Genomic DNA, 16642 nt, shown 5'->3' on the forward strand with positions numbered 1-16642 from the left:
AAAAATTGGATCAGTATGTTTTTATACTGGTTGAATATGCATTCTGCTTGGAAAGTTGGAGTAAGTAAGTGATTTGAAATTTACAGTGTAAATAGAAACTAATCAGGTAAGGCTAAACTCTGTAATGTTTAAGCCTTTCTGTAAATAAGAAAGATCGAATCTGATAACCTTTATTTTTCTTATTTCTTTCTAGGTCCTGGGATTGCTTTTGTGGTTTACCCAGAAGCCTTAACTAGGCTGCCACTCTCTCCCTTCTGGGCTATAATATTCTTTTTGATGCTTCTAACTCTTGGATTAGACACCATGGTAAACTGCTTTTGTGTCAGTGCACGTATTCAAAAGACTTTCATACAGTCTCAAGTCATTTTCCACCAATAGCTCAAAGATATGAGAATAGACCAAATATTTACTGACACTTTTCCAGCGGTGCTTTTGTGCTTCATCAGTTTTAGGGACAGAGACCTCCTGAGCCAATAGAGGTATCTTTTGGGGTGACCCTAGCTAGATGCCAGGCACCCACCAGGGCTGCTCTATCACTGCCTTCTGCAGCTGGACAGGGGAGAGAAAATATAACAAATGTTCATGGGATGAGATGAGGACTTTTGTTGGACAGATTGTTCAACCAATACTGTCATGGGCAAAACAGACTCAGTTTGGGGATATTAATTGCACTTATTACTAAGAAAAACAGAGCAGGATAATGAGATAAAAATAAATCCTACGAGCACCTTACCCCCACCCCTCCTTCCTTCCCAGCTCTGTCCCATCCCCACAAGAGCGCAGGGAGATGGGGAATGGGAGTTATGGTCAGTTCATCACAGGTTGTTCCTGCTGCTGCTCAGGAGAGGAGTCCTTCCCCTGCCCCAGGATGGGGTTATTCCACAGGACAGTTCTCCATGAACCTCTCTAATATGAGTCCATTTCATGAGCAACAGTTGTCCATGAATGTCCATAATGTGGGCCACTCTTCCACGGGGTGCAGTGCTTCCAGGACAGCCTGCTTCAGTGTGGGTCCCTCACAGGGTCACAGGTCCTACCAGGATGAACAGCCCCAGCATGGCCTCCTCTCTCCATGGGTCTGCAGGTCCCTGCCAGGTCCCTGCTCCAGCATGGGCTTCCCACAGGTTCACAGCCTCCTTTGGGCATTCCCCTGCTCTAGTGTGGGCTCCTCCATGGGCTGCAGGTGGATCTGTGCATCCTGTGCCCTCCATGGCTGCAGGGACACAGCTGCCTCACCAGCGGCTGCAGGGGAATCTCAGCTCCAGCGCCTGGAGCAACTCCTGCCCCTCCTCCTGCCCTGACCTGGGTGTCTGTAGGGCTGCTCTCCTCACATGTTCTCACCCTGCTCTTCTCTGCTGAAATGACACTTGTGCAATAACTTTTTTTTTGTCTTCTAAAAATCTGTTGTCAGAGATGTTGCTACCATTCCTGACTGGCTCTGATTTGGCCAGTGGTGGGTCGGCCCTGGAGCCTCCGGGGATTGCCTCTGCCAGACACAGGGGAAGCTTTTACAGCTTCTCATAGAAACCACCCCTGCAGCCCCACTGCTACCAAAACGTGTCCCTGCAAACCCAACACAGCATTTAACAACTTTTGAAGGCTTTTTCCCCACGTACACATCCAACTTCTCTTCCTATTTGTCCATAACGTAGACTCAAGACTATGCAGCTACTCAGAATGATTAATTACCCACAGTGGTCACACCAGTGATATTGATCCATGTTGATGTACATTAAATGGTGAGGAAGATCCTCAGTTAGTATGAAATATGAAACAGTGCAATTACCACAAAGCTGCTGTAGTTACAACAATTGATACCAGCTGCTGATGTGCTCCCAAACTTGCCCAGTGTTTTCAGAGACTGATTCTTGAAAATGTGAAGATCTTCTCACATACCATAAATAATTAATTTATGCCTGGAATGGAAGGCTGTTTCTGCTGTTGCTGTGGACAGGAATGAATAATATAGTTTAATCAGATGGGCATAAAAATCCAAGATGTTCTTCTGAAACTGCTTGTGTAGCCACTGACTTTGGGTTCTGGCCCTTTTCCCTGAATACTTGTATCTGCCTGTGTTGTGGAGTCCATTCTGTAACATAAGTGCTTTAAAATATAGTACAGGTTTCAAATGATGCAGAATTTGGTGCTCTTGTTTGAGAAATAAATGTTATAGACAGGACAGCCCTTCCTTGTTTTTTTCTGGTTCCATGGAAATTCAGCAGTGTATTTTAACCTCCACTGACATCCAGTTCAGAGCATATACCTGAGAGATTGGCTGCTAAGCCAGACATGACCTACTGAGGAAATGTTACAGAATATTATGGAAATACTCAAAATACAGGGATAAAAATTGATTTAGGCCAGTCATGTTTTGGTTAAATGAAATTATTCGCTTTTTTAATGTCCCTGGAACGTAAGTAATTCAATTAGAGTTGGTTTAGAGGTGAAATGAAACCAAGCTTCTCCAAAATCAATACAATTTTGTAGGCAGTAATGAGTGGGGAGGCTTAAAAAGATTTTAAGGGTTTGCTGGGAATTTTTTTTGCCTTCCTTCTCTTCCTCTCTTGCTGACAGCATGCCTGAACCATGCTGTGCTAGATGTTTTCACTCTTCATGGCCACCAACATCGACAGCATCACCTGGTCTGTGTCAAATATTGTCTCCTTCAAAGACATTGCTATTAGTGTGAAAGAGAAAATTCTGTGTTTAAAATATTTTAAATATTTTAAAACCTACTTAAATCTGTAGAATTTCTTTGATCTGCATGATTTTAAATAAGGATGAAGGTAAATAGGGAGCAAGAATTGGCTCTGTTCCTCCTCTGAACACTGTGTGGCAGAAGCACTGCAAACCAGCCTTTGTGGAATGGCATTTTATTAGGTTTGGAAGAAAAAACTGCTCTGGCCAGCGTTTGCTTTGCCCAGCAATTCTAGTGTCCCTTAAAACATTAACAGTTATGAAAAGCATAAAATAATGCTGAAATAATAATAGCTCTGCAAAGGAAGGGCCTGAATAAAGGAGAAGGGTTTTTTTAGTGAGTTATTACTTCAGTGAAATCAGACGTGGAAAAGGTTTGACAAATTACCAATTACTCTTTTTATGCTTTTTGTGCAACTGATTGTTCATCAACAGATGTTTATAAAACCTTGGCTGCAATCTATTTTGAAGGAATTAACCTTTTGCTAGAGTAAGGAGTTTCATTTAAATAAAAAGGAAAGATCTACATTAAAATCATCACCTGTTTGACTAATGTACCAGAGCTACTTTTACTGTGCTAAAGCCACTTTTGTAAGGACTGGGCACAGAAGTAATCTTGTGCATTTGTGATTTGTGAGTTGTAAATACAAGCAAAGCTGCTGCTCGGATTATATTCCTTCAATAAGTGCTTAAAATTGGCATAATATATTTTCAAGGTTTGACAACTGCTGTTTTACACTCCACTGACACCTTTCTCTGTGCACTTGTACTCTTCATGGAAAGCAGGTTGGCACAACAGTGGCAGGTGCTTTTATGATGAAATAAATTTGTCTTTAGTTCTTGTTACAAGTTCTGCTTGCTGAGCTTGCAGAGATTTTTAAATTAAAAAGAGACACGTGTGGTTATTTCCTTGTGATCACTTATTTTTCAGTAGAGTCAGTGTTTCATAGTACAATCAAATGCACCTTTTTATTTCACATGCTGGTTTAGATGTTTATTTTCCAATTTTTTAGATTATGATGAATGATTAGTAAAGAACAGCTGAGAGGTGGGGGTATTAACTTAATCACCAGCATAATTCCCACTGTTGCATTTTGTAGCATGAAGCTAAAGGCAAAAATCCCTGTGTTTGAGTGAAACACTGCTGGAAACGTAAAATACACGACGGAAACTTTGTTTATGATCCATTCAGAACTGTTTTTTGACAGTTTGTTTTTGGGAAGGTTCTTTGTCAGAGTGAGTGGAAACTGCTGCGGTGTATTTGTAGAAAACATTCGTAATTTTGAACATTTTACCTGTAGCAGAATAGTGAAGTAGTTGTCTGGCTAGGTTTGCAGTCTCCTTTTAAATGGGTTTTGTATGTCAGCACTTATGAAGACATCATTCTACTTCAGAGAAAAATCAGATATGGAAAATCATGTGTTGTTTATTTCCCGAAGTAATTCAGCAGGCCTGACTGATCTGAGAGGGAGACCAGATTTACTAAGATTTGGGGAAAAAAATTGGTGTTCTGTTAACTAAAATGTCCTTTGCATTTTTGTTGTGGAACGTCCACTAGAAAGAGATAAGTAATGTGCAATCCCTCTATCTGTAATATACATTTGACCCCTGAATTGCTAATATTTAAGAGTGCCTTACACTGTGAATATCTGCTGACCATTCCTAAAAGGAATTTCATTTTTTATCTTTTTAAATTGGAGTTTCAAACAAATCTGTGCAGGTTTTCATGAAGCTTACATGAATTTTGGAGGCAGAAACCCCTGGTGATTATCCAGTTTGGTATCACTTCTTTGAAGCAGCAAGTGTGGCTGAAGTAGACGCTTTGAGTAAGATTTAAACTTTGTGGAAATACCCATCAGCCTGTACCTTGTGCTGCTGCAATTAGTTTAAGACCAGATTTGTTCTCAGCACAGCACAGGGATAGCTGCTGTGAGCACCTCCCTCACGCCCACTGCAGGTGCTGCTCAGATGAATAAAACACAGGGGTAAACCTTTATTTAATTAAATAAAATTAAAACACTGCAGATTTTAATTTCCCCCCCTTCCCTAAATACAGCCATTGCAGTACCATTTTCCTGCTTAATTTCTGCATTTTTCTTCTCTGATCCTTATCATAACACGGTTCTTTAGCTTTTCTCTCACAAGCTGTGTGCCTGAGCTGGGTTACTGTGTGCTCACCCCCTGAGCTGGCCTGAAGGGCTGCCAACCATCACCCAGCCCTGCTGCTTTCTTCTGCACCAGAAGGCACTGGATGATGAACCAATGCTAGTGTTTCACTCTCTTAATTCTTAGAACAATCAGGTGGATAGATTTATTTCTCCTTGACATGAACAGAAAGGCTTCCAAACTAGGAGGATCAAGACTGGGATTATCCCTTCTTACACTCAGCAGATGCAGCAGCTGACTCTATACAATAAGAAATAAAGTAGTTTATTACTTTTGTTACAAGCATTTCTTCCCTTACTCAGGGCCTTTTCTCCAGTATTTAAGCTTTCCTCACATCATGCAAGTTAGACAAAATGCTGCAGAATAATGCTTCAAAATTTAGATAAAATTGGCCCAAAATGTTAACATTTATGTGACAGATGAGCTCTAACCTCTCTCTTCTTATAGCAATTAGGAAAGCTGGAATCCATTTTGGTTGGTTTTTTTTAAACTTTTGGATAAATTACTAATAATTAAATTGCTAATAACTAACTTACTAATAAACACCAGGGCATAGCAGCTGCTGACCAACACACCTTTTCCTGTCACGTGGCATGGCCAGGGAGGAGCTGCAGAATGGCTGAAATACCATTTTCCAATCTTGCATGTTTTGTTAACTCAAATAACCTTATGAAGGTTAACATACCAGCTGATCTTTTTGTTCAGACAACATTGGATATAATTAAAAATATTTACAGGTGCTCTTTAGGAATTGTAAATATCATTTATGCACCAGGTGAAAAGAACAGGACATCACGAGTTTCAGTGCTGAGGGGTACGGCTGCAATCCAGTCATGTAGAGGTAAAGAGAAGCTGAAATATTGCCTGTGCTGAAGCAGGTATAACAAGATTAATAAGGCTGATCTTCACAGGGGAATAAAACAGACAAATAATTGCAGCTACCCAGTACATATGCTTTAGCATACCCAGTAATGTTCTAACACAAAACATACTAAACACCTAATCTCTATGTAAAAGCTCAATTGCTTTAATCCTTAAGAAGGAAATATTTTATTGGAATGGTTCACACCCTATTAGTCCCATTTTTTACTCTGTACTTCAATCCTCCAAGGAAGCTTTCAAACAAAAATTTGGAATTTGTTTTCATAGTTAGACACGAGGGAGGGCACCAGAGCTCTGTTGCAGACTGCAGCTTGTTTCTTTCACACCTAACTGCTCTCCCATTTTCTGTTTACAGGATTGCAAAGATTTTGTGAAGATATAGAAATGATGATTGGATTCCAGCCAAGTAAATTCTGGAGAGTCTGTTGGGCATTTGTGACCCCAACTATTTTAACAGTAAGAAAAAAACAAACAAACAAACAAACATCTTCTCCTAAGAGTTTTGTTGGGTTTTGTTCATTATTCATCATTGATGATGTTTCTGGGTGTTAGTAGCTAGAACTTGGATGACAGCACACGTGTTCTTGCCATGGGTATGTAGCAGAAGTGTGAGTAACGATGGTTTCGGTGGAGAGGGATGCTGAGTCTGCCAGGAGAATGGTGGCCATGCAAAATGCTGCTACGGCACACCATTGCACTGCAACACTATAGATTATTGTATATAAATAGATATAGATCTCTGTGTGTGTGTGTGTGATATTTATGTATGCACAGGGAAAAGACAAGATCCTCCTGTGTACTGTCAGACTGAGCTAGGGAAAAAAGCTATTTTATTGTCCCAGGAGCTGGTGTGAGAGGGATGCTTTGGGAAGGCGGAGCCGAGTGGAGCCAGCGGGAGCGGGAGGTGGCGCTGCGGGACAGCGGCTGCGGCCCGAAAGGAAACCTGAAACCGGAGCGACTTTGGTCTATTTTTGTTATTCTTCCTATTTTCATTTCATTTTTGTTTCCTCCCCAACACCTTCCTTCAAATTCAGTTAGCATTTGCTTCACGTTTAGGTCTCCGTTTAATAAAAAAAAATGTCACGTTCTCAATTTCACCATTGCGATGAAAGTTTTTCAAGTCCAGGGGACCAAATCCAATAACTATATCTACATTTGCCATCTAGGTTTCCAACACAGTGCTTCCTTTACATTTTAACCTACGTGCAGATAAAATCTGCAATCACTTATCTTTTTTTTTTTTTGACGCAAGAATGAAATAATTATTTCAGCCATTCCAAAAGCTTTCAGCTTGACAAATCAGCACAACAGAGCCTTCTTTCACCAGCCTCTTCTGTTTGAGTGCACGTGCCTCCACTTGGAAATTCTCAAGCCTGAAGCCCAGGTGCAGCAAGATTCTATATCCATGTAGAGTTTTAAATGCTCACCATTTCACAGCAGTACTAAATAGTTCCGGCAAGTCACAGAGTCAGAGAATGGTTGGGGTTGGAAGGGACCTTAAAGCTCATCTCACTCCACACCCCTGCCATGGGCAGGGACACCTTCCACTGTCCCAGGTGGGTGTCCCACTATCCATCCAGCCTGGCCTTGGACACTTCCAGGGATGGGGCAACCACAGCTTCCCTGGGTGAGTATTCTTAGCTGTTCAGGTACAAGATAAGAAAAGCTTCTGGAATTTCTGAAAAGACAGAGATTTTGGAACAGTATGAGATCAGCTGGCAGGAGGAGAAGCAAAGCAGTGACTCTGCAGTCCTTTGTTCCTTCCAGAGAAGTTGTATGTCAGCTCACATGCTGGGCAGTTCATTGTGTGCTATTCTTTAGTGCAGTGTAAGTGTTGGCAAATTTTTTTTCTTCCTGGAGGGGGAAGAAAAAGGCACTGGCTGAAGTTAACAACTTATTTTCAATACTGTTAATTCACAAATGAAGACATTTTTTTTTTTTCTGAAATCTGGAAAAGGTTTAGTTTTCATAGACAGGAATGCCTGTGTAAAGGAACCTCTGAGTTTTGGTGAACCCAACAAAATCCTGAGTTGTGAAGAAATGAAACTTTCTACAGTGAGAATGATTTCTCCAATGGGTAAAATTAAGGTAGTCTACTTTTCTGGAATAGATTTTCTTTGCCTGTTGTCTTCACTGCACTACACATTGCTCTGTGTGAAAATCAGGTAGCTCTATCTTAACCACCTGGTGTTTGATTGTGACAATGTATGCCTATATTTTGCAGATAATTTTTTAAAAGTTTGAAGACATACTCCAGTTTATAGTACTAGAATGACATCAATGGTATTTATCTTTTCTTGGGGATCTTTCTAAAGACGAAGGCATGTGCACATGTGATTTTTTTAGCTCTTTTTTTTTCCCAGTGGGTATTTTCAATGCTGCCTTAGACCCTATTTTACACTTCTGAAGGGAATTGTAAGACTTTTCTGCAAATTGCTCAGATCCTTTACTAATCAGACTTGTGCTCATAGCTCCTGTCAGTAATCAGGACAACCAGGAAATAGGAAATTGTGTTGTTTGTTACGGAAAACAAATTTGAACTGACTGTGTTTACTGTCTAAACTTGCATGTTCTGTTGTTGTTCTCTCCAAATGCAATATTTAGTGAACTTACAGTGAGAAATAAATTGACACTGATAGGTCATAATTTAATTTTTATGCAATGGAAACAGACAAAGCAAAACCAAGCAATGAATTCTTTTCTATTATTGCCTCTGTAAAGCTAATATTTGATACATTCGGATAGCCTAATATTAGACTTTCATTAGACTCCACATCTCTGGAACTAAAGCTGATCATTTTTATATGTGTCTTCACCTAGTTATACTTCTATAAATCTTCTGTGTGCAATTATTGCAAACACAGGCATTTTCCAAAAGTTACTGAATTATGCACAAATGTAAGCAGATGTATTGATGTTCATACAGTAAGTGAAATTGAGAACTTATCATAATCACATTAGGTAAAACTGCCAATAGACCATGTAATAAAGCATATTATTCTAGGGACAAGATTCTAATTTCAATTATTCTGGCAAAAATACAGTGATTTTTCTAAAGAGATTTTGCAAGACTTTCTTGAAACTCATTAGATTCAGGCTGTGACCCATTTATTAGAGCTGGTGGCTGCACCCTGCCTTAGGTGTATGGGTTTTTATCTGTATTCCATATACACCAATTCTGTGTGTGTGGATACCTACCATTTGTGGCATAGCAGGCCTGTTTTGCTTACTCAAACATATTTGTTTTCCTTTCTTGTTCCCAGTTTATTCTCTGCTTCAGTTTTTACCAGTGGGAACCCATGACTTACGGAGCTTACCACTACCCAGGCTGGTCCATGGTGCTCGGGTGGCTGATGCTGGCCTGCTCAGTCATCTGGATCCCAGTTATGTTTGTGATAAAAATGCATCTAGCCCCAGGAAAATTTATTGAGGTAATCCTTCTGTCTTTTTGCTGTTTAAAAATATGGCCACAGGAGACTGTATCTTTCATTTTACATTGATTTTTTTTATATTGAATGTCTAATACTGCTCAGTTTACTTTCTGGTAAACCAGTTATTGTGTTGCAAAGAGATGCTCAGTTGATTAAAATTGTAGACCTTCTATTCCTAGTTTTTAAAAACCCATGGTCCTAAATTGTGGTTTGTTTTATGAGCTCTAGATAAATTTCATGAGGTTTTGTATGGCTTTGTTGGAAGAAAGTTGTTCTAGATTCGTTGGCCTTTTTGCAAAAGCAGCACACAGCCACAGGAAGCCTCAGCTGCTGGTGCGTGGCATGGCCAGGGAGCCTGGCAATCAGCACTAGGAGAGGTCAGTCACGAGCTGCCTGTGTGCACAGCTGGGTGCTGGAGTCACCCAGAATGAGCTCCACGGGGTTGTGCCACTCGCTGAAGTCCAGGAATGAGACACAGAGCAGGAAGGCTTTTCATACATCTCAAGCTACTTGTCATAAAACCCAGCTGGCAATCTTTGCTTTCACCTCTCATCTCTTTATTCTTCTTGAATTAGCTGATCCTTTCTGGCACCTGGGCTTAAAATAGTTCCAGGTGGCAATTTATTTTTAATTTAAGGTTCTTCTGTTTATTTTGCTAATTGGATTCCTGACACATTTCCCCACTGTTTCAGAAATGTGGTGGCCACCTACTTCTCTCCATCCCTGAGTCCTGTCCCTGCCTGTCACACCCCTCTCCCTGGCTGTTCCCATCCTGCTGGCTCCTCAGTCCCTGGCAGGATGATCAATGTCAGCATTTCATCCCTTCGTTGCCTTGCCCCTGTTCTCTGGAGAAGCTCAGTGCTCTTATTTTTGGTCTTTGAGGCTTTCTCGGTTCTGCCTTCTCATCACTGCCTGCTGCTTGTGCTGCTCCCACCTTGGGAGAAGGAACAGACACATGCTCCCCTTTCTGTAGCTGCTTTTACAGTTCAGCTTCCCTGCAAATCCCACTGGGGCTGTTTCTTGCTTCAAAAAATGAAAAGGAGAGAAAATGTACTAAAATAGTATAATCTTTTTGGTCTCTCAATATGTCACACTACACATGCCTAAGGGAAAAGACCATGCTTCTCTGCTACCCATAGAGCAAAGGAATTTTGTAGGGGAGGAATTTTCACAGTGGTGGGACACCCTAGGGAGAGCATCCTAGCAGCAATGAGGCCACTTGTCAAAAGGGTCATTCAGCTCTTGTGTAGAGCAGACTGCAGTGCCTGGTCAGGAGACAACTGCCCCTACTGGAAATGACCTAATGTGGAATTAGATTTACTTCTTCCTTATCTCATAAGCTTCTCTTGCTGACACAAATGGTTCTGTTTTTAAACTTCTCATGCGTAAAACTGGCACACAAATTGCCAAAAAAATAGGGTGCTTCCCTTACTGAGTTTCCAGGTGTGCATCCAAAGAAACACCCAAGATTTGAATATGTCTTGAAAGAGCTTTTCCTCAAGATATTTCAGATGTAGTCTGATATTTCCTCAATGTTGAGTCTGCTGCATAAAATTATTATGGTTGATTTGGGAGGAAAAAGTTGCAAACTGGTAATTAAGCAGAGATTAAAATAACTGATAGAGAGGTCTGATTCACTTTATTAGGTAATAAACATATAATTGTTCCCTCTTAAGTCATCAAAAATATGTTTTCTTTCCTTTTTATCTGTGAATGCACCAATCAAATTATATATTCAATAAAGAACTCAGTGGAAAGATCAGAAAATTTTCGTTGTTTGTCAAGTTGACATTCTCCTCTTTCTTTTTTTCCCAGTTAGAAACAAAGCATTTTGTCATCTCAAAATTAAAATCTTTCATAGTGATATACTACTTTTTGGTCATTTGTATACTTTGGGGAAATATGCTAACTACAAATCCAATTATTCTAATGCACTTACCCACTGCTTAGACCATTGGGCTAAGTAATTGTGCACATGTCCTGCAGTAAGAGAGCCTCACAGTCTGTAGCAGTGGTTCTGAGCTCCCCTCACATGGTGTGGGGTGGAATGCATAATTAAAACCTGGGCACTTGATCCCCTATTAATCTTGAAAACTTTGTGCAAAACAAATGCTGAGCAGCAGAGCCTTGCCAGGCTGTCATCAATAACCTTAAATGAGCTTATCCTCCCTTCCTCTGCATTGTGATTCTGCTCCACGACACCCAATGAGACTCTCTTTTCTCTCCCCCATGGCAGCGGCTCAAGCTGGTGTGCTCCCCACAGCCCGACTGGGGCCCGTTTCTGGCCAAGCACCGCGGCGAACGGTACAGGAACATGATTGATCCGCTGGGAACCTCCTCCCTGGGACTCAAACTGCCAGTGAAGGATATGGAACTGGGGACCCAATGTTAATAATTATTTTAAAAGGGTGGCAATAACACTGTCAGCCTTTGCTGATTTTTTTTTCCATTTTTTTTTTCACCCACTGCTTCTTCTTTTCCACAGTGCCTGAAAGTGGTTGCTTAGGAAAGCAGGACTTATTGTTGCATGCTAGAGGGGAGGCCTAATGAGACCACTTTCAGGTGTAGGTGATGCCTGTGACATGTTCTGTACCCAGTGACACAGAAAAAGCCCTGTGTGTGACAGGTGACATAATCAGGTGTTGTCAGGTGATGTAGGAACAAACAAAACCAAACCAAGAAATCTTTAGAGGTGTCCAGTTTGACCCACTTCCCACAAGCACCCTTTGTTAACAGGCGGCTGTGATGGGACTAGGATTTTGCTACCAGTGTATTCCAAGGAAGGTTCATCCCTCAAATATGATGGAAGTGAGGAAAGAATGGGATCTCCTGTAGTCCTGATGTAAATTCAGCATAAGGGTCCCGTAGCAATGGGGCTGCTTCTATACTGACAGCCAACCTTGACCCATCATGTCTGCAGATTTCCTTTATTATTTATACTAACTTGGAGAGATTGTTATGTTATTTAAACAAGTGGTGACACTTGAAACAGCACACCAGGAAGCAATATATGGGATGAGAACAGAAACACAATAATCCATTTGTAGAAAAATACGAACAAAGTTTTTAAAAATGATCAGTTGAGAGACTAAACTGCATTTGAGTATAGAAGTGGTTTGGAAATGGTGTCAGAATGAGCTGTATGGGCATCACTGTTAAAAGTCCTGTCATATGTTTTTTTGATAATTTGATATCTGTCATTTCAACTAGGAATGCTTCAGTTATACAAAGTGTCTGACAACTTGCTCCATGCCAGTGCAACTGTGATTTTACTCACCTCGCTCCAATACTCTGAATATATTTTTCCTTTTTTCTCTGCTTTTGTTTACAGTATCTCCTCAAAAAGCCATCATATAATTTGTGCCTAACTTTGTATTCTTACAGTGGTAAGTGTAGTCTAGTTACCACCTGAAAACCCTTGTTGGATGTGCTGTTCAACTTTGTGACTCCCTGTTCATTTGCCTATAAGCACCTTTATATAACCTATAACCTTTAGATGGTGTATTCTTCTCTTTCAACCAACGGGGAAATAGCAGGACCCCACTTGTCTATATATTATATATATGGCACGTAAATTCTTCAAAGCAGTATTCTCTCGGAAACATGCATAGGGTATTTTTTTCATCAAAATATTTTCATTAAATAAAAATACTCAAATCCACAAATCCACAATAATTAACCACTGCAGTCATCCACACACATGCAACATTAGATATAGAAAATGCAAGGGTTGGGGGGAAAGGACAATTTAGTAGAGGGCCATCATAGCATTGCATAGCAGTAGGGCATCCTAAATCATTACATTTTAGAAATCAGATATATGCACTCATAGGAATATTAGATTTAAATAGTTTTGTTACCTATTGGACAGAGTAAAAAAATAGAGCTTTTAAAGAGTACATTTATTTACCTAAATAGAAAATTAGCCCAACTTATTGTAAATGCACTAGAATGAGGGAGAAAAATATATCTTCAATAATTGGCAAAACTTAATCTTTATTATCTTGTTATATCCTCTACATACATATATGATATTTTTTAACAGTGATCAGTGTTCATGTAGTGTGTGCTAGTGATGTTTTATGTCCCTATAAATATCTTACCAATCAGTGTAGAAATGATGAGCTTAGTAGTTTAGCCAGTTTTTTCCTCCCCACAGACACTGCTGTAGTAGTCTGTAAATGTTCTTTCCTTTCAAGGGACAATTTCTATCCTGGTTTTTTGTCTGTCTGTCTTCATATTACAGGGTCTCAGGTAAATCCTCAGTTCATGTGTGTCCATAGGTCAGTAGGTGTGTTGTTTTCATTCTGTTGAAGAAAACAAAAAACTAAACCTTAAAGTAACACTTCCACAAATTGTTAACTCCTTTTCTCTCTGTGTGTGTATATATATATATGTGTATGAAATATATTAATCATTTCGCTGAAATTCCTCTTTCACGGGGCAATTAGTGTTGCCAGTTCTAGGCACTGCTGGAGATCTTTAATTCTCACACAGAACAAGTGAAGCACTATCAGGGGTTGTCAAGCAGGACAGGGAGGGCAGGTTCCACAATATTTTACACTGACCCCTGAATCTCTGCTCCGTGGGCTCTTGTTGGTTCCTGTCTCACACAGCAGCAGGACAGGACTGTCCTGTGAGCTTCTCTGCCTTAAAGCTGTTCCCCTTGCTTCAGCTTTGCCTGCTATTTAAATAAAACTCTTGCTATTCTTACTTCTGGCTTTTACTTTCCTGACAGAGGCAGGTTTGAGAAGCGGTGCTCTGTTTGGCCTCATGAAGGTCCATAAGGATGAGCTGGAAACTTGATTTCCACGTCTGGGTGGGGCTGAGGTACCTTCTCTGGGTGCAAAAGAAACCTAAGTCAGCACCTCTCTGGGAATTATGTGTTTCTGTTAGGATAAATCACTCTGGGTATCTCTTAACCAATATTCTCTCGCATCTTGGTTTGATTTTTGGAGTCCAAGCCAATTTGTCTTCGCTACTACTGTCATTTAAAAACAACAGCATATATCTGTAAGTTTGGTCCTCTTTGAAAAAGAGAAAACAGTGAAATGGTTTGAGAGTACTAAATCCTTTCACTTACTGGCTTGTGTCAAGGCATGCCTTGGAACTGGGATTGCACATTGCCATAGAGTTCCCTCAGTGTAAGGATATCAGTTACTGCCTGCCTGAATTATGAAAGAGATATCATTTGAAGGAATACTGCTAGGATATGATATCTTTTGGCTTGGATTACCAAACCAGACTGCATATGAAATTGCAACTGAATTGCTTTCCATGATTTATGTAATTAATCTGCTTGCTTTTAATTTAGATGTTGTTCCTGTGCCTGCTAAGTCATTAGCACAGGATTAGGCTTGAATTTGAGACTCTGTAAACAGATGACTGTGATTTTTTTTGCTAGCTGATCTTTGTCTTCAGCTTTGACCCCATTGCTAGGCTTGCAAAAACCTTTGGAAAAGGGGAGAAATGCATACAAAAAATCACATAAGATGTGAAGTTTTCACTATATGTGAAAGGCAGGGTTTTATTTTGGTCACATGAGACTTTTTCTAAAGTATTTTACTGTCCAAATCTGAAAGTTGAGATTAAATTAACCAGCAGTGTCTTCTTTAAATTACAAGTTACCTTGACATTTGGGAATGCACTTCATTTACCATGTTCTAAGGAAAGTTTGCATGTACTTTGATAATTTTCTAAAAATAAATTTAGTAACTGATAGCATAACAGTGAAGATCTTTAAAATAAAAAAGGAGGGGAAAAAGCCATATTAGTAAAAATGTAATATATGTACTTTCAGATCTATCTATCTATCTTGTGAGTAAAAAATGTTTAAATTTGGTGAAACTATGATGCATATTTTTTCTTTGAAATTAAATTGAATTTCTGGATGAGCTGAGATGCATTATTGTATGCATTAAAGATTATACCTAATGCAAATGCTTGCCATCTTCAAATTCTTTGGGGTCTTCCTAGTGTTTTTCATATGCAATGTTCAAAACCTGTGTTTCAGCTAGACAAGGCAGCACTTTGTTTCCAAAAGAAGGGTTTAACAAAATGACCTTTAATTGAGAAAGACTTGGATTGTCTTTATATGATGTTTCAATTGAGTCCAAGTAATCTTTTGATTCATTTCTGCTCCAATGACCACATTAGACGTGCCTCCACACTGAAGACCATTGCTTCTGATACACTGTGTGATGATCTCTTACCATCAAATTCCAACACCTGATTGACTTTAAATATCTTTGGTCTTTTTATTGTGTACAGTTGTTTGTTTGCATAATATGAATTCTTTTTGCCTGTGTTAAAGCAATGTTTATGTGTAGCACGCATTGGTCTCCTGTTGGTTTCTTATTCTGCAGCTCCACTTCTTCTTGCAGTCAAGGACAGATTTGTAGGGAACGTGGGCTGCAGACAGCAGAGCTTTTCGACCAGAGGCATCTCAGAAAGTTTCTCTGTTCTGCTGCTGTAAGAAACACGTCTTTCTTGGTTTGCAGTTAGGTGGTGTGCACACAAGGTACCTGGGAAATGGTCAGAGCTTGATATTCCTGAGGGGCTCAGGTGGCTGACTTGAGGCAGGAGGGGAGAGGTATCGGGATTTCTGCCTCCGTCACCCTCAGGCAGCCTAGCACCAAACAGAGAAGGTTTTCTGAGGGGTGTATCGTAATGTGAGAACTAGGTTGGATCTTAATGCTTGCAATATTTCATTTGCCCATAACATTTAAATACATCTTCAGGAAACCATTTGCCTTATAGCTATCTTCCATTGTTAGGAAAATTGACTAAAACATGTTGTTATCTGTCCTATGTATTATGTAGTATTACCTTGTAAGGTAGATACTTGGCTAGTATAAATTGTCACAGCTTTGTCTGGAGCTGTGACAATTTACACCAGCTGAGAATTTGCTCCCTGTGTCCTATGGCACTTTATTGCGGACCCATCGCTGATGGGTTAAATCTTAATTACTTGCGTAATGTCATATATAAATATATACATATATATATACATATACATATATATATATATATTTACAGGCATTTGATGGGGTACTGCTGCCTATGGATAAAGATTTGTACCCTAACCAGATGATTACAATTTTTTCATTAGCTGTATGTGCAAAAGATATATTGTTACAAAGAATGCATCATATGTATCTCATGTAGTAAATATTATGTTGCTGTATGTTGTTAATTTCAGAAATCATTATTCTTGAGGCCCTACCTCAAATTTTGTATTTATGTGTACAAATGCAATTTATTGTATTATATACTTGCCTAATATATTTGAATGTGATAAATTAAAATTATTCAATAATGTATGGGCTCTAAAGGCTCTAAATAAATATCTAGTGTTTTAAACAGAAATGACATAAATTTCCCTGGTGAATAAAATGTCTCTTTTTCCACCACCTCCTTCCCCACCCAACACACACCACAAACATCATTCTTACTTAACACACAGA

The 16642-nt window shown here is 39.7% G+C and overlaps 1 protein-coding gene across 1 annotated transcript in view; it reads left to right on the forward strand.

The window, feature by feature from the left end:
- The window catches only part of SLC6A5 (solute carrier family 6 member 5), a 30109-nt gene extending 14885 nt beyond the window's left edge, over nucleotides 1-15224 (forward strand). Inside the window, exons 11-14 of the mRNA XM_039724967.1 lie at nucleotides 194-331; nucleotides 6101-6201; nucleotides 9009-9176; nucleotides 11413-15224. Coding sequence (XP_039580901.1) covers nucleotides 194-331; nucleotides 6101-6201; nucleotides 9009-9176; nucleotides 11413-11568 — 563 coding nt within the window. The 3' untranslated portion in view covers nucleotides 11569-15224. The remainder of the gene's footprint in view (nucleotides 1-193; nucleotides 332-6100; nucleotides 6202-9008; nucleotides 9177-11412) is intronic.
- Nucleotides 15225-16642: the final 1418 nt, after the last annotated feature.

The sequence above is a fragment of the Passer montanus genome, unplaced genomic scaffold (assembly GCF_014805655.1).
Source record: "Passer montanus isolate IOZ18808 unplaced genomic scaffold, ASM1480565v1 scaffold54, whole genome shotgun sequence".
Classification (NCBI taxonomy): domain Eukaryota; kingdom Metazoa; phylum Chordata; class Aves; order Passeriformes; family Passeridae; genus Passer; species Passer montanus.